The sequence below is a fragment of the Ascidia mentula genome, chromosome 5 (assembly GCF_947561715.1).
Source record: "Ascidia mentula chromosome 5, kaAscMent1.1, whole genome shotgun sequence".
Classification (NCBI taxonomy): domain Eukaryota; kingdom Metazoa; phylum Chordata; class Ascidiacea; order Phlebobranchia; family Ascidiidae; genus Ascidia; species Ascidia mentula.
Window position 1 is genome coordinate 21,671,843 of NC_138570.1, and position 23,728 is coordinate 21,695,570.

At 37.2% G+C, this 23,728-nt stretch overlaps 5 protein-coding genes across 7 annotated transcripts; all 5 read left to right on the forward strand.

The window, feature by feature from the left end:
• Positions 1-62: 62 nt before the first annotated feature.
• Positions 63-2,909, forward strand: LOC145903221 (uncharacterized). Its single transcript, XM_082991286.1, has 6 exons — positions 63-157; positions 1,242-1,324; positions 1,390-1,504; positions 1,644-1,781; positions 2,171-2,312; positions 2,683-2,909. Exons 1-6 carry the CDS (start codon positions 92-94, stop codon positions 2,907-2,909), a joined length of 771 nt encoding a protein of 256 aa, XP_082847412.1. The 5' UTR covers positions 63-91.
• A 1,398-nt stretch (positions 2,910-4,307) lies between these two features.
• On the forward strand, positions 4,308-6,067 carry LOC145903542 (protein CTLA-2-alpha-like). 2 transcript variants are annotated; one of them, XM_082991628.1, is made up of 3 exons: positions 4,308-5,105; positions 5,198-5,337; positions 5,395-6,067. In XM_082991628.1, the coding sequence occupies exons 1-3, from the start codon at positions 5,042-5,044 to the stop codon at positions 5,434-5,436; spliced, it is 246 nt and encodes an 81-aa protein (XP_082847754.1). In that variant the 5' UTR covers positions 4,308-5,041; the 3' UTR covers positions 5,437-6,067. The 2 variants fall into 2 exon arrangements, with proteins under 2 accessions (XP_082847754.1, XP_082847755.1); XM_082991629.1 differs by having other exon boundaries at positions 5,198-5,289.
• A 2,968-nt stretch (positions 6,068-9,035) lies between these two features.
• Positions 9,036-10,962, forward strand: LOC145903334 (uncharacterized). The gene is made up of 2 exons (XM_082991410.1): positions 9,036-9,222; positions 9,500-10,962. Exon 2 carries the CDS (start codon positions 9,517-9,519, stop codon positions 9,961-9,963), a length of 447 nt encoding a protein of 148 aa, XP_082847536.1. The 5' UTR covers positions 9,036-9,222; positions 9,500-9,516; the 3' UTR covers positions 9,964-10,962.
• Positions 10,963-13,142: 2,180 nt separating this feature from the next.
• Positions 13,143-14,859, forward strand: LOC145903530 (procathepsin L-like). 2 transcript variants are annotated; one of them, XM_082991615.1, is made up of 6 exons: positions 13,143-13,520; positions 13,576-13,752; positions 13,849-14,026; positions 14,086-14,233; positions 14,303-14,402; positions 14,589-14,693. In XM_082991615.1, the coding sequence occupies exons 1-5, from the start codon at positions 13,254-13,256 to the stop codon at positions 14,361-14,363; spliced, it is 831 nt and encodes a 276-aa protein (XP_082847741.1). In that variant the 5' UTR covers positions 13,143-13,253; the 3' UTR covers positions 14,364-14,402; positions 14,589-14,693. The 2 variants fall into 2 exon arrangements, with proteins under 2 accessions (XP_082847741.1, XP_082847740.1); XM_082991614.1 differs by lacking the exon at positions 14,303-14,402 and having other exon boundaries at positions 14,589-14,859.
• Positions 14,860-16,284: 1,425 nt separating this feature from the next.
• Positions 16,285-22,209, forward strand: LOC145902707 (cathepsin S-like). Its single transcript, XM_082990789.1, has 8 exons — positions 16,285-18,897; positions 19,549-19,691; positions 19,843-20,032; positions 20,084-20,172; positions 20,232-20,408; positions 20,480-20,648; positions 20,703-20,844; positions 21,347-22,209. Exons 1-8 carry the CDS (start codon positions 18,837-18,839, stop codon positions 21,468-21,470), a joined length of 1,095 nt encoding a protein of 364 aa, XP_082846915.1. The 5' UTR covers positions 16,285-18,836; the 3' UTR covers positions 21,471-22,209.
• The last annotated feature ends 1,519 nt before the right edge of the window (positions 22,210-23,728 follow it).

The following is a 23,728-nucleotide window of genomic DNA, read 5'->3' on the forward strand; positions in this document are numbered from 1 at the left end:
CCTAAATTGGCATTTGTGTGTTGATCTAACTACAAATAGTTGTTTTATCCGTCATCTTTTGTTTCCAAATCCAGATTTTATTTTTTCCACGATGTTGTCAACAAAAATGTTTTTAGCTCATTTGGATCGAAACAAACCAGTGGATGAAAATGCACAGGTAAAATCAACTCTTTCTTTTGCACAATGGACTAACTATTGATGCAACTTTAACCTCTTCTTTTGTTGTATGTTATTATTAAATAAATTTATTCAAAATGCATTGTTTAGATGGGAGTTATTTGCTAAAACGCATGTAGAGCAGTCCTTACAGTACCAAGCACCAAAAACGAAAATTTACATTTTGGCGAAAAAACGTCTGAAATTAACAGCAACTAGTGCGCCTGCAGAATAAGAAGAGCACATCTATAATTTGATTTGAGTCTTTTGTTACATATGCTGTGATTTTTCCCACTAACAAGAAAGTATGAACACTGACATAAGTGCAGTGTAGTTGCTGAGCGTGCCGGTTGTGGTTATTTCAGACAATTTTCTTCACTTAAATTTTTGTTTTGGTGCTTGGTACTTAAATAAATTGTTACTGATGCTGCCATGCATATTTTATTGCTGTTCCTGCCCTTCTGGCAAACTTTACTTTATCGACGTTTCGGCTGTTATGCAGCAGCCTTCATTAGGAAGTATGAAATGTAAGTTAAGCAATGTGGACAATGTTGAGGAACATAAACAAAAAAAAATGCGATAAAAAGAAAAGATTACAAGAAAAAAAGATAAGAAAGGGCGAACACACCTGCACTATATAATTATCAGTAACCACACGGGCTATTATGGTTTTTGGAGTGCCCGATTTAACTTGGTAATTAAATTCCACCACAATTTCTGCTTCGCCTAAACAAAAGAAGAAATGATTTACTGCAGACCTATACTCGTTTTATTAAAGAATTTCTTTCTAAACCAATGCATTTTCTGCCAATCTTTACTTGCAGCATTGTGACGTGAGACCCATTGTTTAGTCGGAACCATGACTTTGAGAAAAACCCTTTGTAGTTGTTGGTGACGAGCCTAAACCTAAAAGTTACAAGAACCTAAATTTGTGATGTAGGTTCCTCTAAAATTTTTTTAGGTCCTTTTATTTTCTACGAGTGGGTATGCTGGCCTGTGGGGTCTTTAAATTTGGACTATCAGAGTTGTTGTAAATTAGTGTCACTCAGAAAAGTGTGAAACTTTAAAACCTACTTTTATCACAGCCAAAATCTGTGTTCAAATCTGAAAACAAAATCAACAAAAGAGTTCTTCAGCCAAAATCAAGCAATATTAAAACAAAGCAAAGGTAAAACACCTGAATTGTATAATGTTTTGTAAGCTGTTAACTATTCAAAACCTTTTCTTGTTCAGCAAATTATCATCCAAGACGTCGATTAAAGATTTTATTTCTGATGTCCCAAACATAAAATGTGAAAGAAAACGGAAACTGGAAATATTTGATGAAACGGTGCAAACAGCTAAAAAGGTAATCACATAAAAATCTTACCAGATATCACTAACTTTGAAGCATCTGCTCTGAAAAATAACCTTTCTTTCTTGCTACATGTGTTGTTGATTTTTTTAAAAATTATTTGTTGAAAAAATAACCTCATTACTTTGTTCAGAGTAAAACGATCGCAACTCAAACATCACCCGATGCAGTGGATCTAATGTGCAGTGAGACACCTAGTGACAAATATTGGGAGTTACTTGCCGAGGAGAGACGAAAGGCCCTTCATGAAGCTTTGGATGAAAATAAACAGGTTTGATATTGATCTGAAAGCATCTAGTCACAAAGCTTAGCCCATAGGTTTTAAATTTCAGTAGGCTGAGTGAGGTATGTTTGTATCAGACTAAATGACTATAATTTGTTACAGTAATATTGTTTTTTCTGTCACAACTTTTTGGAGCCGAACACTTCTTGCTTATTGGCTTGATGCTTACTGAGTTCATACATGTTCATGTTACTTGTTTACACCATGGTTTTTCCACTAACTGTCAAAACTTGCATTACAATTTTTTACTATTATTATTTCTGCAAGGCAACAAATATGTGCTTTTTACAAAAAGCTCTCTGGGATTTGAAAAAATGTATCCAACTTAGTGTCTTGTTTCATATGTAAGTCATGTTTACGTGTTTCTGTACATGCAGCTCGCAGATGAGGTTGAGAAGAAAGATGAGTTGATAAAAGATCTTCAAAGTGAAGTAAAATCATTGGAAGAAACAGCGTCACAAGCTGAATATCTTGCTTCTGTTATCGAACAGCTAGGAGAAGATTGTCTCAACAAAACAGGTATACAGCAAAAATGTTTCAAGCTATCTGCATGATAATGTGGTAACGTCTTAGGACTGGAATGCCGGTTTGTAAATTTAAAACCCTGCTGGAAGCTTGCTTTTTCACGTCTACGTCAACTTCACCTTGGCTGTGTTGCCACTTGCTAGTGAACATAATTTGTCAAAAATTATCGACAATATCAAATCAGAAGTTTAGAATATCCCAAAAAACCTGCCATTGTTTGTTATGTTTGTGGCATGAGACAAAATATAAACAACAATGGCAGGTTAAACACTTCACCTCATGCCTCATGGACCATGAAGTTTTTGGCAAATACAGTGTTTTCTAATAGGTTATTTGAGAGTCGAACGTTATTGATTTTTTTCAGATGACCGAACAGATTCATGCAGTTCATCTGATGATAATTCATCTGGTGACAAAACTGAGCAACCTGAAACCTGTGATAAACAATGTATAGAAGATGCAGCAGATGAAGAAGCGGATGTGGATGATAGTGCTGAAAAACTTTGCAGTGATAATACTGAGAATGAGTCACGTGACTACATTAAATCAAGCAAAGAAACAAACAAGAATGAAGAATCCTCGTCATTGTAACTTTGTTTTTATTTTGTGTTTTCTTGTGTTTGTTGAAATATAATACGATTTGCAATATTCCTCATCTGCAACCGAATTTTTGCTTTTTTAATTTCTTAAAAGTTTTCTACAAAAAAATTAGAAAACGCGTTGAAGGCGCCTTCTATTATCCGGAAACCAAAGGCTTAATTGTCTCGGATGGTTGGCAAACCAAAAGTTACAGCTACGACATTACTTCAACAATACGGGGGATGGTGTGTTTCTCTTGTTCAGTAAAATTTGGATCAATTAATCGAATCACATCCATAGGTTTTGCTGCTGCCGAACAAAAAGTGGTTATGACAGGATAACTGTGTTCCATCATAATCTTAGTTTTGTCAGTTTAATTATCGTAATTGTCTTGATTGGAAAAATCATAAAAACACCCTGTCCCAGTAATAGATTTATTATTCCGAAACTAACTAAAACCTATTAGATTGAAACAGCGACCCTCTGTTTTCACCTCAAATAAATAATCAAAATACGCTGTTGCACAAGGCTCAAAAGCGCCTTCTATGGCGTCACGCAACACTTTCGCAACGTGTTTAAACGTAATTTTCATCAACTGTATCTCAGAAACCTTTGGCCGTATCAAGCATCTTTTATCGTCGAAATTTTTAAAAGTCATGACTATTTCATAGTTAAATTATAATTTTATTTTTTAATGTTACGTGCACTATGATTTGTTGCTGAAATAAGGTAATAAACATCCAGTCACGCCCTTCCGTGATGCTGGAAATCTGTGTTGTTCACCATTAGTTAGAAATCCATGTCCCCTGATAATTTTACCGGAGATAGCCTTGAATCACTTGGATAAAAGAACATCGCCAAAATAATAAAGGAAAAATATATTCGTTACCGCTTGTAAATCCAATTTTAGCACAAAAACTCCTTATTGAAGTTTGGTTTGTGCTTGAACAAAAAACTTCTCAGGACAACGTTGAATTAACAAAGGTTACGCTGGGATTCAGCTTTTGTCCTTTGTATTTCATAGTTTTTATAATGGTGAAATGTGTTGGGTGATATAAACCAAATCAACACGGCACAATAAATATTGTTATTATTTAAACATTCGAGTTAGGACATGCCATGCTTTCCTTTTGTAACTTCTATGAATAACATATTTTTTTAACCCCTTCTGGCCATTCTCACTGTACAGACTGTTTCCAAGACAAACACGAGAATAAAGCCCCACTAACCGTGACAGGAGTCAGGTAAATTGTTGCGTTAGTAGTTGGTATTCTGGGGATGAACTTATAGTACAGAGTACAAGGCTATCATAACTGAAACAAGAGTATCTGGTTTTAATGCTGTCGTATTTTTTTTTAAAATAAGGCGGCCATGAGGTGAAACTAATGATTTTTGTGGTGAGCCGTTATATCAGGATGGTGCTTTCCCCAATTAGGGAGACAGCGTTAAGGATGTTGTTTGAGGCTCTTGGGTTATGTTTGGTGGTAAGGGGTCGCCGCTCAAATCCTCACAAGGTTCAATTTCCGCGCTGCCGAAATATTTCTTTGACATTCGATAAAATGCCCATTGCGCAACGCAACTTCCTTTCATTTGACATTCTTGTTTGTGCTACACTTAGGAACGCGTGTACACAACAGTACATAAGATACGTTTTAAATGCCACATATTCAAACGTAGTATCAAGTTTATAACCATTGTAATCAATGTCGACCTAACCACCAAACCAACAACTTAGTTATTATAAAACTTCCGTAAAATACTAACCTTTTTATTCATATTTTATACATTGCACTTGTCAGAACCAAAACAACAAATAATAGAATAGAATACCAGCAGCAACTTCCGTGCGGGCGTTTGTTCACGTTTTGAACACAATCTAAACAATCGGTTGAATGCGAATTTGTTTGAGTACACGATCACAAACATTGAGATAAACGAATTGTGGATAAGGTTTCTTATTTGTTCTTGTTCATCTTGCGTTTTTATTACGTTTGCGTGATTGCTCGAACAAGACATGATTGTGGAACAGCCTCATGGGAAAGCGTATCCCGTTTTAGTTGTTGTCACAACCTATCGCAGTGATTGTGTGTTTACAGTTTGTTTGTTAGTGGTTATACATTCGTGACAGTGTAGTAAGAGGCACAATGTCTTCGACGGCGTTACAACCAGGAAAACACATTTCGTTTGAAGAGTGGATGCAAAAATACAGTAGGTTTTTGCTGAATAACAATAGCTTGGATAGTTTTAAAGTTGTTGTGAATAAGTAAGTTATACGGCTTAGTCTTGTGCTCGTTATGCAGACAAAAACTACAAAGGAGAAGAAATGAACAATCGAAAACAAATTTGGGAGGAAAACCGTAAGAAGATAGATGAGCACAATGAGAGATACAAAGTTGGTCAATGCACTTACCGCGCTGATTTAAACAAGTTTAGTGATAAGGTAGAAGGTGATTTGTTATTTTACCTTTTACCAGGTTAATTATTCCTTTTTACACAGAGACCAAGCGAACTGCGTTGGATGAGTGGTGTGGCCCATTGAAGGGACCGCACCAACCATTTCATTGACAATGTCATAACATTACAAAACATTACAAAACAAAAGTACTGTTAACCACACAGCTATTTTAATAGAGTTAGCTTTGATAAAATACATTAAGTCCAACCTATTTTGCTCTGATTTGAAAATTATTTGTTTTCCGCTCGTTTTTAGGCAGTTATGTCAACGTCAGTAGAGGGTTAACATGTGTGTGTTTCTGTTATTTTATGTGTAGTGTAGTACTCAGTATTAATGGAAATCAGGGTTTTTTTATTTGTATATGCACTCGTTTTCCTGCAATGGTGTTGTACAATATATTTTTTATTTGTTTTTTACCTTCAGTTGAAATAACTGCGACATTCACCTCATACATTTGCATGGTGCTACCTGTTGCGCAATTAAATCGAAATGCACGTAGTTTTTTATTTTCAATACCGTGTTTAACGAACGTACAATACACGATTAACATTTGATGTTTTTAGACCCATACTGGTAGGTATTAGCGATAAACTGTTGCGTGTGTAAACAAAACAAGAACGAGCCAACGGGGTTAGTAGCATTTTTTCTTACGTGCCCCGCTTGTCTCGTAAACATGTAATGCCCCTACACAATTAACGCTTTCGATGTCGTATGTAATTCCACATTTTTTAACACAGTATCCAGTAATGCTGTTATTGGGAGCTTGGTTTTGGGTACATATACCATTAAAATGCCGGCATTTTAATGTTCATAAATGCCACCAGCAAATGTTATGTTTTTGCCAATCGACTTTCAGTTCAGTACCTGTTTGCTTTGCCTACAATGCCAACAAAATGCAAGCCGGACGTCTTTTTACGTCAAAACATCAAAGAAATGCTAAATGTATTTAAACAAATGTGATTCCTTATTTAAAGAGTATGTGACACGAAAAAATCAAACATGTTAATAATTAAACTAAGAGATGTTCATAACTTTACAACATTTTTGGCGAAACAAGTAGCTTAATACCGCGACTGGTTTCTAAGATACAGCTGATCATAGTCGCAATTTTACCGCTGCGAACGAAATCGTGCGAAAGCGAGATTATTGTTGCCTGACGTCATAGAAGCCGCTTTGGTCGTACAAGGGCCGGCAGCAAGACTTATGCGTAGGAATGGAAACATTGCAAAACTGGTTTAGTATAGTTTTGCATTAAACAGGGGACAACAAGTGAACAAGTGCAACAAAAGGATTTTGATGTTAATTTGAGCTGTGTAGACAGATGGCCGCTGTTTCTACCCATTATGTCTTACTTAGTTGTGTAATAATAAAACAGTTACTGGGACAGGGTGTTCTTGTTGTTACAGCATTTATGATTGCTAACGTGATACATGAACTTTTGAAAACACGACAGAGACAAACCGTTAGTTTAGCATTGCCGTTGTGTCCACTCACAGCAAAAGATAGAAGCAGAATAATTGAATTTTGAGGCTGGCAAAGACCGCAGAGAAAAACCGACCAAATTAGGTGATTATGCAACACAACACTGTTATTTTGTCATAGTACCGCTTTTTATCCGACAGTGGCGTTGCCTACGAGTTCGCGCCATACATGATTTATTTAATTCACCACAATCAACCACTGATGTATTTTTCGCAATATAGTTGTAACTAGTAATATTGAAATCATCAAATTAAAATCAACAAAAAGATGAGGTTAAAGTCATGACATCACACCCAAAATGACGTCATGCAATGTCACTGAGCAAAGAAACGCACCATCCCCGTCTTATCGAAGTACAGAGTAATATCGTTTCTGCTATACCCTCTGGTCTTCCGATAATTAGGGACAAATAATCCTTTGGTTTGTGACGTCACAGTGACATATTTTTGTGTGATGTAAAACCCTGTCCTGACCTTTGAGGTAAACTGTGGATTCTCCCATGTTTGAAACTATTCGATATCTGCAATATAAGGCGCCTTCTCCTATCTAAACAATGCATTTTTTCGACGCGAGCGCCTTGTGTGGTGTCCTTTTCTCCTCAGCGCAAAAGGTTTACGATTTTTGGTCGCCGTTACTTTTCGTGCAGTTTTCTACATTTTTTAGTTGACGTAGAACCGTAAAACTTTGGTAAGACTTTGTCGGACACATTTCTGTACAGCTATTGTGGTTGATAATTTTGCAGGTAGCAGCCGTTGAATCTCATCACAAAATTCAGAACTCCACAGCAGTTGATATTCGTGAAACAATGTCATATTTTCTCAATAGGTCGAGCCAAACATAGTTTAATAACAAAAAAATGAATAAAATCATAAAACTCTGTCAAATCCCGGCAGAGCGTTAATACAACATAGATAAAAATGCACACAAATCCTTTTGAATTCTTGTGCTGGTAAAACATTCAAGTTACGACAAGCCCAGCGCTGTCTAAAGCGAAAAGGGAAAGGCCCTAAAACAAAAGCAATGATTCCCTCGTAACCCGGCAACTTCTCACAAAACACATTAGCACAGGATTTTTGTTGAAACAACGTTTGCGAATTTCGTTGTTTTTTTCTGTCTTTTTTTTCGACTGCGTTGTTTCCCAACTTTTTGTTGTCACGAACTTCGAACATAAAATCATTACGTGCGCAAGTTTGAATGTTAATACGTAAAGACATAATGTAACCAGAAGAGCAACAAATAGGTTAAAGGTTTAAAATACGTTTCTCTGGAACGATGCAACACCTTTTGTCTAGTAACCAATGACATTTATTCACCAACCAATTTCGTGTATGCTGATGTTAACTTAATTGCGTTATGTTGCGAAAATATGTTTAGAAAATTGAATTTTAGTAAAATTTCCGCTTAATTTAACGCCAACGTTTACTCAGCAAATGTACTTCCCGTTTTTCGCCGACCTTAGCAAAATAATGTTCTTTGCCAGCTTCATTAAGATAAATATCCGTTGTTTGCGACACAATTAAATTCTTAGGTACACAGTCCGTACGTCACAATTAAGTTGCTGTGTATAACGTTTGGTGCCAGGATACGTATTATTTGCAGATGTTTAAGAATAAATGCTTATTTAATACTGAGACAAGTTGTACGGGGCGTTAGTATGGGTTGGGTTAAAAAAGGCTGGCCAGCAGGGAAACTGTCCAAAAATATTTTTTTCGGTTTAAGTTTAAAATGCTTTCATTTTTGTTGTTGTAGACGGTACAAAAATGATGTTGAATAGTCACCAAAGAACACAAAGCCAAAACTGGCCATAAACTATCTGTCAAGCGTCAGAACGAAGCAGACCAAATTTAAACCAGATTCTGCTTTGCTTGCTCATTTCTGTTTATGTTTCATGTGTGTTGTTTGCTTCTGAATGAATTTATATGACGACAAAGTTACCTATAGCGCTGTTTGTTATCATATCGACGTTTATTCTTTTGTGAAACTCGCGCTGTGTGTTTCTGGTTACGCTTGAACCAAAGTATAAAGTCTGACGGTTACTTTTCATTGAATTTGAAATATAGAAAGTCTCGTCGTCTCCAGTGGGACATTGTGAGGTGGAGAGGGCTGATCCAGAAGACGTGTTTTGGATTAGGTTTATTCAGTTTAGAACGACAATTCGTTTCACATTTTAATTTGCTTTTGTTTCGCTATTTTACAGGAAGGCAGGTCCAAATGTCCCGCAGTAATTTATTTGCTTTTTGTCTCTGTTCTGTTTTGTTGCAATAATTAATTTTATGAAGCTTTCCGTCATTTATTTGTTTTCATCCACTGACCACGTGAGAAATAAAGTTTACGTCGAAAGTGAAAACCAGTGTCGAACAATTAAGGGGGTGTTGGCGTTCACACAATGTAAGTGGTTCCACCCTCGTAAGCGAAGAATGGGTTGTGCAGAGTTGTCAGTGACACATAACTACTCTTTTTTCTTTCGGGAATCGTGGCCGAAAGCTTTACTCATTTTGAAACTTATGTCGGTCAATCGTGTGCATTTGCACACTAATGCTTGAACTAAAATTTGGCTTCTCATCAGGCGCATCTTCATTGCGGACAAAATACCTGAAAAACCTGGTGTATGTGATAAGTTAGATTAGGTCACTCTGAAAACATGTAGATATTTTTAATTTACTAGAAAACTAAAGATTTACAATGAGTGGAAATAAAACTGAAAGTGAGCATGGAGCTGTCCCATTTCCCGGGGAAAACAACGATGGACCTGTCCCATTTCCCGAGGAAAACAACGATGGAGCTGTCCCATTTCCCGAGGAAAACAACGATGAACCTGTCCCATTTCCCGAGGAAAACAACGATGGACCTGTCCCATTTCCCGAGGAAAACAACGATGGACCTGTCCCATTTCCCGAGGAAAACAACGATGAACCTGTCCCATTTCCCGAGGAAAACAACGATGGACCTGTCCCATTTCCCGAGGAAAACAACGATGAACCTGTCCCATTTCCCGAGGAAAACAACGATGAACCTGTCCCATTTCCCGAGGAAAACAACGATGAACCTGTCCCATTTCCCGAGGAAAACAACGATGAACCTGTCCCATTTCCCGAGGAAAACAACGATGGACCTGTCCCAAACATGTAGTGCCCCTACACAATTAAACGCTTTCGATGTCGTATGTAATTCCACATTTTTTAATACAGTAGGCTATCCAGTAATGCTGTTAGCTTGGTTTTGGGTATATATACCATTAAATGCTGGCATTTTAATTTTCATAAATGCCAGCAGCAAATGTTATGTTTCTGCCAATCGACTTTCAGTTCAGTACCTGTTTGCTTTGCCTACAATGCCAACAAAATGCAAGCCGGACGTCTTTTTACGTCAAAACATCAGAGAAATGCTAAATGTATTTAAACAAATGTGATTCCTTATTTAAAGTGCATGTGACACGGAAAAATCAAACATGTTAAGTGTAGCATTGCCGTTTTGTCCACTCACAGCAAAAGATAGAAGCAGGTTAATTGAATTTTGATCGCCGAGAAAGGCCGACCAAATTAGCTGATTATGCAACACAACACTGTTATTTTGTCATAGCACCACTTTTTATCCGACAGTGGCGTTGCCTACGAGTTCGCGCCATACATGATTTATTTAATTCACCACAATCAACCACTGATGTATTTTTCGCAATATAGTTGTAACTAGTAATGTTGGAATCATCAAATTAAAATCAACACAAAGATGAGGTTAAAGTCATGACATCACACCCAAAATGACGTCATGTAATGTCACTAAGCAAAGAAACGCACCATTCCCGTCTTATCGAAGTACAGAGTAATATCGTTTCTGCTGTACCCTGTGGTCTTCCGATATTCAGGGACAAATAAGCCTTTAGTTTGTGACGTCACAGTGATATATTTTTGTGTGATGTAAAACCCTGTCCTGACCTTTGAGGTAATCTGTGGATTCTCCTGTGTTTGAAACTATTCGATATCTGCAATATAAGGCGCCTTCTCCTATCTAAACAATGCATTTTTTCGACGCGAGCGCCTTATGAGATGTTCTTTTCTCCTTAGCAAAAGGTTTACGATTTTTGGTCGCCGTTACTTTTCGTGCAGTTTTCTACATTTTATGATTGACGTAGAACCGAAAAACTTTGTTGTAGATGTACCTTTAGTTTTACGCAAAGTTGTCATGGCCGTGGCATATGCACTTTAAGATCATCGCCTTCATTTTCGTACTAACGTTCCAATTACAATTTGGCATTTTAGGCAAATTTTTAATTACGTTCTACGTGGCTAATCGCGTCCGTCCGGAAAATACTGACCATCCTGAAGGTCGTCGATGTCAGGACACAAAAAACTGGAACTCTAAAGGTTGCGTAACACCTGTTCAAGATCAAGGAGAGTTACCCATTTGCTGGATATTCAGCTCAGTAAGATTTTTTCGGAAACATTTCTGTACAGCTATTGTGATTGATCATTTTGCAGGTAGCAGCCGTTGAATCTCATCACAAAATTCAGAACTCCACAGCAGTTGATATTCGTGAAATAAATGTCATAATTTCCCAATAAGTCGAGCCTAACATAGTTTTATAACAAAAAATTGAATAAAATCATAAAACTCTGTCAAATCCCGGCAGAGCGTTAATACAACATAGATAAAAATGCACACAAATCCTTTTGAATTCTTGTGCTGGTAAAACATTCAAGTTACGACAAGCCCAGCGCTGTCTAAAGCGAAAAGGGAAAGGCCCTAAAACAAAAGCAATGATTCCCTCGTAACCCGGCAACTTCTCACAAAACACATTAGCACAGGATTTTTGTTGAAACAACGTTTGCGAATTTCGTTGTTTTTTTCTGTCTTTTTTTTCGACTGCGTTGTTTCCCAACTTTTTGCTGTCACGAACTCCGAACAAAAAATCATTACGTGTGCAAGTTTGAATGTTGAAGTGTAAAGACATAATAATGTAACCAGAAGAGCAACAAATAGGTTAAAGGTTTAAAATACGTTTCTCTGGAACGATGCAACACCTTTTGTCTAGTAACCAATGACATTTATTCACCAACCAATTTCGTGTATGCTGATGTTAACTTAATTGCGTTATGTTGCGAAAATATGTTTAGAAAATTGAATTTTAGTAAAATTTCCGCTTAATTTAACGCCAACGTTTACTCAGCAAATGTACTTCCCGTTTTTCGCCGACCTTAGCAAAATAATGTTCTTTGCCAGCTTCATTACGATAAATATCCGTTGTTTGCGACACAATTAAATTCTTAGGTACACAGTCCGTACGTCACAATTAAGTTGCTGTGTATAACGTTTGGTGCCAGGATACGTATTATTTGCAGATGTTTAAGAATAAATGCTTATTTAATACTGAGACAAGTTGTACGGGGCGTTAGTATGGGTTGGGTTAAAAAAGGCTGGCCAGCAGGGAAACTGTCCAAAAATATTTTTTTCGGTTTAAGTTTAAAATGCTTTCATTTTTGTTGTTGTAGACGGTACAAAAATGATGTTGAATAGTCACCAAAGAACACAAAGCCAAAACTGGCCATAAACTATCTGTCAAGCGTCAGAACGAAGCAGACCAAATTTAAACCAGATTCTGCTTTGCTTGCTCATTTCTGTTTGTGTTTCATGTGTGTTGTTTGCTTCTGAATGAATTTATATGACGACAAAGTTACCTATAGCGCTATTTGTTATCATATCGACGTTTATTCTTTTGTGAAACTCGCGCTGTGTGTTTCTGGTTACGCTTGAACCAAAGTATAAAGTCTGACGGTTACTTTTCATTGAATTTGAAATATAGAAAGTCTCGTCGTCTCCAGTGGGACATTGTGAGGTGGAGAGGGCTGATCCAGAAGACGTGTTTTGGATTAGGTTTATTCAGTTTAGAACGACAATTCGTTTCACATTTTAATTTGCTTTTGTTTCGCTATCTTACAGGAAGGCAGGTCCAAATGTCCCGCAGTAATTTATTTGCTTTTTGTCTCTGTTCTGTTTTGTTGCAATAATTAATTTTATGAAGCTTTCCGTCATTTATTTGTTTTCATCCACTGACCACGTGAGAAATAAAGTTTACGTCGAAGGTGAAAACCAGTGTCGAACAATTAAGGGGGTGTTGGCGTTCACACAATGTAAGTGGTTCCACCCTCGTAAGCGAAGAATGGGTTGTGCAGAGTTGTCAGTGACACATAACTACTCTTTTTTCTTTCGGGAATCGTGGCCGAAAGCTTTACCCATTTTGAAACTTATGTCGGTCAATTGTGTGCATTTGCACACTAATGCTTGAACTAAAATTTGGCTTCTCATCAGGCGCATCTTCATTGCGGACAAAATACCTGAAAAACCTGGTGTATGTGATAAGTTAGATTAGGTCACTCTGAAAACATGTAGATATTTTTAATATACTAGAAAACTAAAGATTTACAATGAGTGGAAATAAAACTGAAAGTGAGCATGGAGCTGTCCCATTTCCCGTGGAAAACAACGATGGACCTGTCCCATTTCAAGAAGAAAACAACGATGGACCTGTCCCATTTCAAGAAGAAAACACCGATGGACCTGCTGACCATCAGGAAACTGCTGAACGTCATGAAGTTCATCGATGTCAGGACATAAAAAACTGGAACTCTAAAGGTTGCGTAACACCTGTTCAGTGCCAAGGAGAGTTACCCGTTTGCTGGATATTCAGCTCGGTAAGATTTTGGCGGAAACATTTCTGTACAGCTATTGTGGTTTATAATTTTGCAGGTAGCAGCCGTTGAATCTCATCACAAAATCTACAACAAGCAGTTAATCAAACTTTCTGAACAACAATTGGTTGATTGCATGGAAGGAGGAAATAGACGAGGACATCCAGAAAATGCGTTTAGATATATGAAGGAACATGGCATCACGAGCAATGATCAATATCCATACGTGTTTCAGGTATATATATCTTAATTTTATTGATATCCTGAAATATATTTATTTTACATTGATAATAATTTTCCAACTACAAATAAATTTATTACTTCAAAATAGCTGCAAGAAAACTCTGAAGAAAAAGGAAAAATAAATATGTGTAAAGTTGAGGATTGGATCAAAATTACCCCGGGAAGCGAACAGGAACTGGAAGAAGTCGTGAACAATATTGGACCAGTGGTTGCTTGTTTAACAATTTCAAACGGAACGGGATTCCAGACTTATGCTCGTTACGATGGTACATATATCTTCAAACGTATATCAAAATACGATTGTATTTTAACCCTTGTATTTTAGATATATTTTATGATCCCAACTGGAAAGATGTTGGATCTTCCGAGGTAAATAATGAAAACTACTTAAAACATGCGGTGTTGGTCGTTGGATTTGGAAAAGATTATGCAGAATCACGAGGTGAAGCTGAGTATTGGATCATAAAGAACAGGTGAACACTGGACTTGTATTTTTACCCGTGAAGATTTTACTCATCACATGCCGTTACCTGCGGTGTCAGCTTCTCATTTCCATCTCGTATGCCTTTGGGTGCTGTTGGTTGGATTTGCTGTGTCATATAGTCATGACGAAATCTCGCCGTATAACAAACGAATTGTTGGGTAACTAACTGTATTTTATGGATCTGGTCAGTTTTCGTAGACTTGAGCACAACTAGAATAAAAAGAATTTTTTACTAATTTATTTAAACGTCAGCAAGGGCTTGGACCCTTCGTTGGAAATCCTACACCAGATAGAACCAAGTATAAAGTTTTTGTAACCGTTAATAACATAACATTGTTTTGTAGTTGGGGAGTGGAAGTTGGAGAAGGTGGAAATGCCGGTTACATGAAAATAGCCAAGAATCGTGATAACAACTGCAACATTGCTGGGAACGCCTTCTATCCCCGGATTATGGAATATAGCGTTGCCTTCTTATTAGATAAATAGATAATTCATCAATAAGCGAATACATTTGTGTTTCGATTTTTATCTGCTTTAAAACTGCTATGAGAATATTTAAAAAACGAAATACTAAGATAAATACTAATTGACGCAATAAATAAACCAATAACGGTTTGTCTCTGTTGTGCTATTGAAAAGTTTATGGTTGACGTTATCAAACATTAATGTCTTGACTTGAAAATACGCAGAAAAAGGTGAAACCATAAATACTTTCACCACAAACGCCTTATTATTGTGACGAAACTAAACAAGACTCAATTCACCGAAACAGTAGCCCTTCGTTAGCAGTTGAAATAAACTATCAATATCAATAATCTCGCTTTCGCACGATTTGGTTCGCAACGGTTTAAAACGTAACTGATATCGGCCGTACATAGGCTTCGTTCCATCCCCCGCCAAGAAAACAACAGTGGATGAAATCTGACACCACGTCAACTTTTGTGGGCGTAAACGAGGAATCAGTTGAAATCAGTTGTTTAGTGCGACATACGTTGTAATGAAATATCTTCAGTTGTGAATAAAAATGTATCGACTATTTTATTGTTCTTAGGACGGCACTGCGTTATTAAAGTACTCACTATCCGAGTCACTAATGAAAACCCAAAATATTCTTATTGATTGACAAAGTGCTTTCAATCGGTCGTGATATTGTGTGCCGACACATGGCTACTGTTTCGACCTAAAAGGTCTCATCAGTGCAGCTGGTGTGACTATCAGACGACTTTGAGATCGATTTTAATAGAGTTGCGAAGTTCAAACGTTCGATAAAATGCCCATTGCGCAACTTCTTTTCATTTGACATTCTTGTTTGTGGCATACTTGGATGAACGAATTATGTATCAGGTTTGTTAATCTTCTTGTTCCTCTTGCGTTTTTATTGCGTTTGGGTTTGCGCGAACAATACATGATTGTGGAACAGCCTCATGGGAAAGTGTAGCCCGTTATAGTTACCTTTGTTCACTCCGAAGCAAATCAAATCAAACACCGAGATTCCGGTCCATTGTCTGACGATAGGACAATAGTTGTTGTCGCAACCTGTCGCAGTGATTGTGTGTTTGGAATTCGCAGGATTTCGACAATTGTTAAATTTACAATCTGCAGGATTTCGACAATTGTTAAATTTACCGCAAGTCGTGGGAGAAAAGCAACACATTTTGCCTTTTAGGTTAAGTTTCGTTCACACGCCTGGGTTAGAGGTTTGTTTCATGGAGAACGTTGAAACTATCCGTGCCTTAACTGAATTCTTCAACCGCAAAATGTCAAGTGTGCCAACAAAGAAGAGTAGGCGTACAAAATTTTGCTTGTGTACTGCACTTGCCGCATGTTGCGACAATGCGATGAAGTCGAGTTACTTGGTTTGCGCGCAGTTTTAATTGTTTTGTCGTTCTTTTCCCCTTCCTGCTTTTTCCTTGATTTCTTGTATGTAAAAAGCTGCATTTACGCAATTTGGCCTAACGAAGGTCGACTACATAACCATTGAAACGTCAACCAAGTAAATTATTTGTGACAGAAGAGCAGTAAGTATCGGAAAAATCTGCATACCGTGAACATTGTAACCAAAACGTTACGTTCTGGATTTTGAAGTTACTTTTAAACTTCATTCTACTTTCAATTAGTAGTCAAATAGTTGGGGCTGTAGGTTAATTATCAAAAGTGCAGTTAACTGAACAGTATGCAAGCTATGGCCAGTTGAGACCGATAATACTTGAATCAATTAGTTTTTAATAAGTGACGTGAGCAAACAAACGGATCCTGCACAGTACAGGAAAAAAATCTTATGCTTTATATTAATATTTGTGATTCCGAAATTTATTCTTTTGAGTGCTAGTAAAGCTTGAAAGTAAAACAAAGTAAAACGTAGGAAGAAATTGTATTCGCTGTAAATCGGTTACTTCGTACTCCGCAGAAGCCAGTTTGGTTTACAGATATACGTTGCCAGGCAACACTATCCACTGTGCACAGGAGTGGTAATACATGTTCCCTGACACTAAGTGGAATGTCTGCTGATATTTTTTTTACAAAAACCAGTAAGCAACCGTAAAAATAAAACATGAAACTACTTCGCGTTGAAGCTTTAATTGTAAACACGACAACTTTCGTACAATGTTGCGATGCTTCAAAGGACGGATCGTGTTTCCATTGTTATCCCGGTGTCTCTGTCGTCCTATTACAAATACTCAGTGTAATTTACAGGGTCTCGCTGTTACTTTTTGTGCAGAGGTCCAGAGGCTCTTGGTTAATATGTTAAACATTTGGAAACCTGTTTCTATGTTCCACGTCCTCCACTGACCGTGTCAGGAGTCAGGTAAATTGTTGGGATCAGAGTTTGTATTCCGGTTATGAACTTATGGTACAGAATACAAGGCTATCATAACTGAAACAGGAGTATTTTAATTTTAGTTGTATTTTTTGAAATAAGGCGACCATTAGGTAAAACCAATGAGTGGTATTTTGATTTTTGTGGTGAGTCTTTATATCAGAAAGGTGCTTTCCCCAATTAGGGAAACAGCGTTAAGGATGTTGTTTGAGGTTCTAGGGTTGAGTTTGGTGGTAAGGGGTTGCCGCTAAAATCCTCACAAGGCTCAATTCCCACCTCTGTCGAAATAATTCGTTGTCATTTTCATTGAGAGTCGTATTTATTAAGCCCCGAAAGTCTCCCTTAGTTAAGAGTTTCTCGCTAATTTACCTGTTTTATGTGCATGACTTGGGTTGAATTTATGAATTCATAAAATTATGGTCTTAGAAAGTGGTGTGGTATTTCGTCACGTTGCGGTTATTGATATTCACGAGATCATTATTTCATCACGTTCTAACATTTCCTTAATGCTTACATGTCTGCATGACGTCACGATGACAGTGGTGACGTGATTACAAAAACAATCATGTTAGTGTCAATCACTTCTAAATTGTTTACACAAGAGAAGAATTCAGCTTGCTGCGTTGCACGAATGCTATGAAATACGCGGCCATACAAAGACTTCGGTAAACCTTTACACCCCTTCGCGGGAATCTTCGTCTCGATTCGCCGTGCGTTCTTTTTTATCGCGCGGATAAATTTCCTGTCTGATTACGGGTTTTTACCAAAGCGGAGTTTGATCGAGAGCACAAAATAATTCTTCCTAGTCGGAAACTGCGGCGTTAAATCTGTTTTCGTCATACATCAAAACTCTGAATCGATTAAATGACTTCATAGAAAAAACGTGAGAAATGTGAATGTAGGAATCAGCTTACACTGGTGTGATCGTCTTTTACTCCTTTTGGAGCTCTAGGAATGTCGATTAAATGACGTCATGGTTTTAATGACATGGTGATAGTCGTGAAATGTGACTGTTTGTGTAAAGTTTTAGTTACGTGAGTTGAATAGTCGCTTGTTATTTGAATTCGGAACATAATGGCTATCCTTGGTATCCTTTGGGCGACACGACAATACGTTAGCGCAAGTGATAAACGAAAGTCATTCCGTCTCGTGAAGCAATAAAGCAAGGAGTGACGTAAGGCTAGTTGTATTATCACTGCCACACAAACGCATATACACCTGGTTTAATATTTAACGATATATTTAAAGTTGTAGAACAATATGCGACGCAGGATGTGTTTGCTGTTTGTTGGTATAGATACACGAAAGAGCGTTATGCATGTTTTATAGTTCTTCACTATATTGCAACGTTACATAATTTTTGTTGATGAGGTATGACATATTACTAGGAAACTCTTCTAATCAAAAAATCTATGAATCGCAGTGAAGTTAATTGGATCAACATCACTTTTACCCGACATTGCTCTAAACATTACAACAAAATTTGTGTAGATTCTTTGAAATAATATTCTTATCCAAATTGTTTGCAGATCTGAATTTTTTCTCGTCCATTTACGTTGCGCTTTTCATGGTTGGTTTGTCTTGTGTTTGACGACAAGTTTTGGAGACACTTTGGAATGTTTCAAGGTTACGCTTCAGCACGTTTGTAAATCTTACTGGTCCTAAAACATTTCGTTCCGGCAAGGATTTTAAGGCTTGGTGCCTCACGAGAAATTGATTTAGTTTGTAAATAATTATTTTTTTTAACTAATATTTTCTTTACTTAATATTGACGATGGTGGATGTTCCTGGGGACAACATTGATCAAGTGTGGAATGATTGGAAAACAAAATTCAGTAGGTTTTGTATAGAAATTCAACTGAACAGCAATATAAAAAAATACAACGTCGTATCGTGAGGTCAGCGTGGGCCGGCTTAAAGCAGTCGATCGAAATCGTTTGTGGACGACCTTCCATGTCCAAAGTGAAAGTTTTGTCTGACGTTTGTAAAACCTTGTACGGGCCATCGTATGGCCTGGAGGTCTATGAACATCATAGCGAGCAAATGCATATGGGTTAGTCATAATACAGGCACAGATGCCCGATGATTATTGTGACGTGACATTAGCTGCGGCAAAATTCGTTGCAGGGTATTTCGTAATGACAGCGATGGAGTCAATGTCATAGTCAGGAAAATCTCTAGGAACTGGTGCCGTACCCCAGCTCTGCAGATCAGACTTGCAGGGTAATACACGAACATCAAGTAACACCTGGTGACGGTTGCCACAATATTGCCGGTGTGTGAAACCAGTGTAAAGTACTTCCAAAGCCTTTTCTAAGAGAGAGACATCAGTAAAGATTCTGTTTGGGTTGCTGTGGTTGTGTTTATGAGGTCGCCGATCAATTCCTCACACGGCTCATTTCTCACCCGCGCTGCCGAAATAAATTCTTTGACATTATCAGGCAACGAGCCTTTTTTCACATAGCTTTTGTATATAACTGTTTCAGAAATCGAGTACAAAGATGAAGATGAAGAGCAAAAGAGGAAGAAAGTTTGGAAAACACATTTAGCCAAAATTAAAAATCATAATCTGGCATATAAAAATGGAAAGGTTACTTACCGCATTGGTCTATCAAGATTAAGTGATAAGGTTTGCGAAATAGCGTTTGGTTGCATAAGTTAAAACATTTTTGGTTGCAAATTTGTCGAAATAAAAATTGTTGTCTTGTGATGAATAAAACCTATACAAGTTTAACAAAAGTAGTAAAATCAACAAAAATCTGTTTTATGTTTACTAACAGAATCCTGAGGATCTTCCTTGGATCAATGGTGCTGACGTTGAAACAAGTGATGAGTCGGATGATGATGAAGTTGATGATGGAAAAGCTGACAGACTTGATGGCGATGGTAGTGATCATGATGATGATGATAGTGAAGATGATGGCGAAGATGATGATGATGATGATGACGCTTTTGGTGGTACTACTAGAGGTAAAATCAACACTGGAGAATTCACATATCTTTAATTTATTTATCCGCAAGGTATCGGTGACATAGACTGGAGAGATGAGGGGTGTGTCACAGATATTAAAGATCAAAAAGAATTGCCAGTTTGCTGGATATTTGCGGCTGTAAGTGTCTAATTGGACTCTATGTAATTTATCGTTGTTTTGTCACAAGTTACTTTTAGGTTGGTGCTGTGGAATCTCATAACAAAATTAAGAATGAAGAATTAATTGAACTATCAGAACAACAACTTGTTGATTGTATGAAAAATGGTGACTGTAGTGGAAAATCGAGACACGCATTTAAACATATCAAAAAATATGGCATCACAAGCTCTCAACAGTACCCGTATGATGGAAAAGTTTGTATATTGTGTTGCCGATATTACGTATTACCTTTGTGGTGTGATTATACTCATATGTACCAATTTAGAGAGAGGATTGCAAACAGGAAGCAACAAAAGTTGTGTGCAAAATTACTGATTGGATAAAAATTAACAATGAAAATGAGCTGATGACAATCGTGAGAGAACGAGGACCTGTTGCGGTTTGTCTCACCATATCGGATTACGATTTATTTTCTCACGTTACGGATTTTGATGGTAACTAAACATATTAACTTTGGGATGGAAATATCAATTTAACTTTTCATTCAGAAATATATTTTGATCCGGACTGGGAAAAAGTACCCAAAAAAATACAAGATCCCCGCCAATTTAGGCATTATGTTTTGGTGGTTGGAATTGGGATTGATAGAAATAAAGAGATCGTGAAAGATTACTGGATTATCAAAAACAGGTTAAAATATTTGCAACCTTTTGTGCTTATTTGTATTCTCTCGAACTCTTGTAAACAATAGAATGAAAAACGGCTAGGGAATTTTATAGGGTAGGGAATTGCATTTGAAATACAACACACACCAGTAATAATGACGCAGAATGGAATGCGGCACATTCCAGGAATAACGCGGCTGTGGCATGAAAGCGCACTGTTGCTGCCGTATATACATAATGATGCATGACCACAACACAAACAATGGGTACACGAAACGATTTGAGTAAAATTACTCAACCAACTAAATGCAAAAACACATTGTTTGAATGAACATTAATGTCTTCTTAACCTTTGCACATTTATTGTTATTTCGTCTATTCTGGTTGTTTATTACTACCATGTGTTTTGCACAGTCTGTCGTAAGTGCTGTGTTAAACGCAATACTTACATAACTATTTGTTGTCTGTAGGACTAACATGTAACTTAAGTTGGTCAAAAAAATTTAAAATGATTTGATATTTTGCAGTTGGGGAAAATACACCAAAGGTGAAAATTCCGGTTACCTGAAAATTGCAAGGGGTGAAAACCACTGCAACATTACTGCCCATGCATATTATCCTGCAGTGAAATGTAGTTCACAAGGTGTTTAGGTTTAAAATATGGATTCTTGTCAACCAATAAGAGGCCGAAGAATGACAACCAATCTGGTCATTTAGAATCTTGCTTCATACGAACCAAATTAATGATATACTTTAGTGACGTGCTTTTACGTTACAAGTATAATGTGTTAAAATGTATAACTATTTTGACAACGCCAAATGTACTTTACTAATCGGAGTTTTGTAGTAATGCCTGTCGAGCTATATGTCACTGATTGTTCGTGGTACCAGGTCGTTGCTATCACCGAAGTAATGATTTACCATAAATCCGCGCGACGTCGTTGAAAAACTTGGCACAACAATTCATTTGTTACGTAACTAAGTAACGGTCTTGTCTTTAAAATCAATCGACTGACGATTTGCAATTTGATATTAATTTCCACTCGATATGTGTGTTCTCACGCGATTTTATTGTTCAGTTAAAACTGTTTGCTTCGGTTGCCTTAGAAATGTTAGATTTCTTGTGTGAAAAAAACATTAATTTGTGTTTGAGTAACTGTCTGTCCTTTGTTAAATGTTTACTGAGAGCAAGTCTTTCGGTCGATTCTATTTTGCAGATATCTTAATCGCTTCGCCTCTCTCCAGTTTGTATAATGGATGATTTCTCGTGTAACTCAGTGTATTCTTCGTCTAATCTAGCCTTTTTTTCAGGGCTTACTGTGTTTTCACTTGGCTTCGCGTTTTGGCTCTGTTTTCGGCAAGTGTGTTGCAAGCGTGTATAATTCATCAACTGGCTAACCTTTATGTAATAAATAGTGGCGTGGTTTTACATCAGGTTTTCAATTAATGTCAGGTTAGGGAGCACAACAATTAGAACTCACGTGCGAACTTATGTCAAATGTTCTGAACGAATAGGGTTCTTTACCAATTAGAAACATTAGTTGAGTGACAGGCACTTATCGGTCCACAAAAGTTTTAAACGCAAGTAATATTTGTGTATAAGCTGCAGACAGATGGCCACTGTTTCGACCTGAAAGGTCTCATCAGTGCAGCTGGTGTGACTATCAGACGACTTTGCTGACCAAACGGCCAAGCAAGTAATATTATTTTGTGTCAAACAAAATATGTCACTGTTGTAATCTGATGTGGGCACTGTTAATATTGAAAACCGTGGCAATCTCACAATTCAGCCATGGTTGGGTACATTCAAGGACTGAACTTGGAGAAGCAAAAGGTTTTAAGTATTTGTTTGATAGAAAGATATTTTTTACCGCAAGCTGTTTGATTTATCACAATCAATCCACGTGAAAGCATTGTAAACTACAACGCTTTTAACAGAATTTATCCGTATTTCCTATTCGGCGTAATGTCCATAATGCCACCCTATAGATTAAATTTGACAACAAAAGGTAGGCTTATTTTTTATGATGTCTCTAGAACATTTTACACGATCTGGACCCTGATGCGGTGCCTGTTAAAATCTAACCCAGCAAACTGTTGCATAAGTTTCGAATTGCAACTTCTGTTTTAACTTTTTAGGGAGTTCATCTTTACTTTGTTATGAAAGCATTGCAATTTGGATCACCGAGCTGATCAAAGCAACATCAAATGCATTGCAGGTTATGAGGATTAAAAACATAAATGAACCAACTTTGTGTTTTAGCTTCTGTTCCACCTTGAATAGCTCCGTAACTTGTTTTTATCAAAGTAATGTGGCGTGTTGATAGGGGGTTACCGGCCAATGTCTCCTTGATGAATATTCGAAGATTTAACACAACTGATTGCTGTGTTTCTGTTTTTTTTTTACCATTATCTGCCAACGAGCAGTTCCGTGCAAATAACTACCTTTGTAAGCATTTTGTTCCCATCTTGGATAAGCGATTTGCTCGTACAATTACAAACTACCTGTTTGTCTTTCCCAACTGCTTCGTTTTTCTACAAATACGCTGTTTTGCGCAAAACTGCTAGGATCCGCCGGTGGTAACTTTGCATCCGAGCGCTTTTATTTTTCTATTATCTCCAGGTCCTTACGTCACTTCAAAAGTAAATATGTCAGAATGCACTTGGCTGCATCATCGCGCATAAACTTTAAAAAATGTAGGTATTTGTTGTCATTGGCATGTAACTCTTTTTAAGATTTCTGTTGAAATCGTCCCAAGAAATTTAACTTATTTGAAAAATTGCTTCTACAGTAGAAGATAATAAAAGTGCATTGCGCAGACCAACCTAACTTTTTCGAGAAAAGGCTTATTCCTTACAATTGAAATTCATCTTTCATTTCTTCAACTATTGGTGCCGTCCTGAATGTG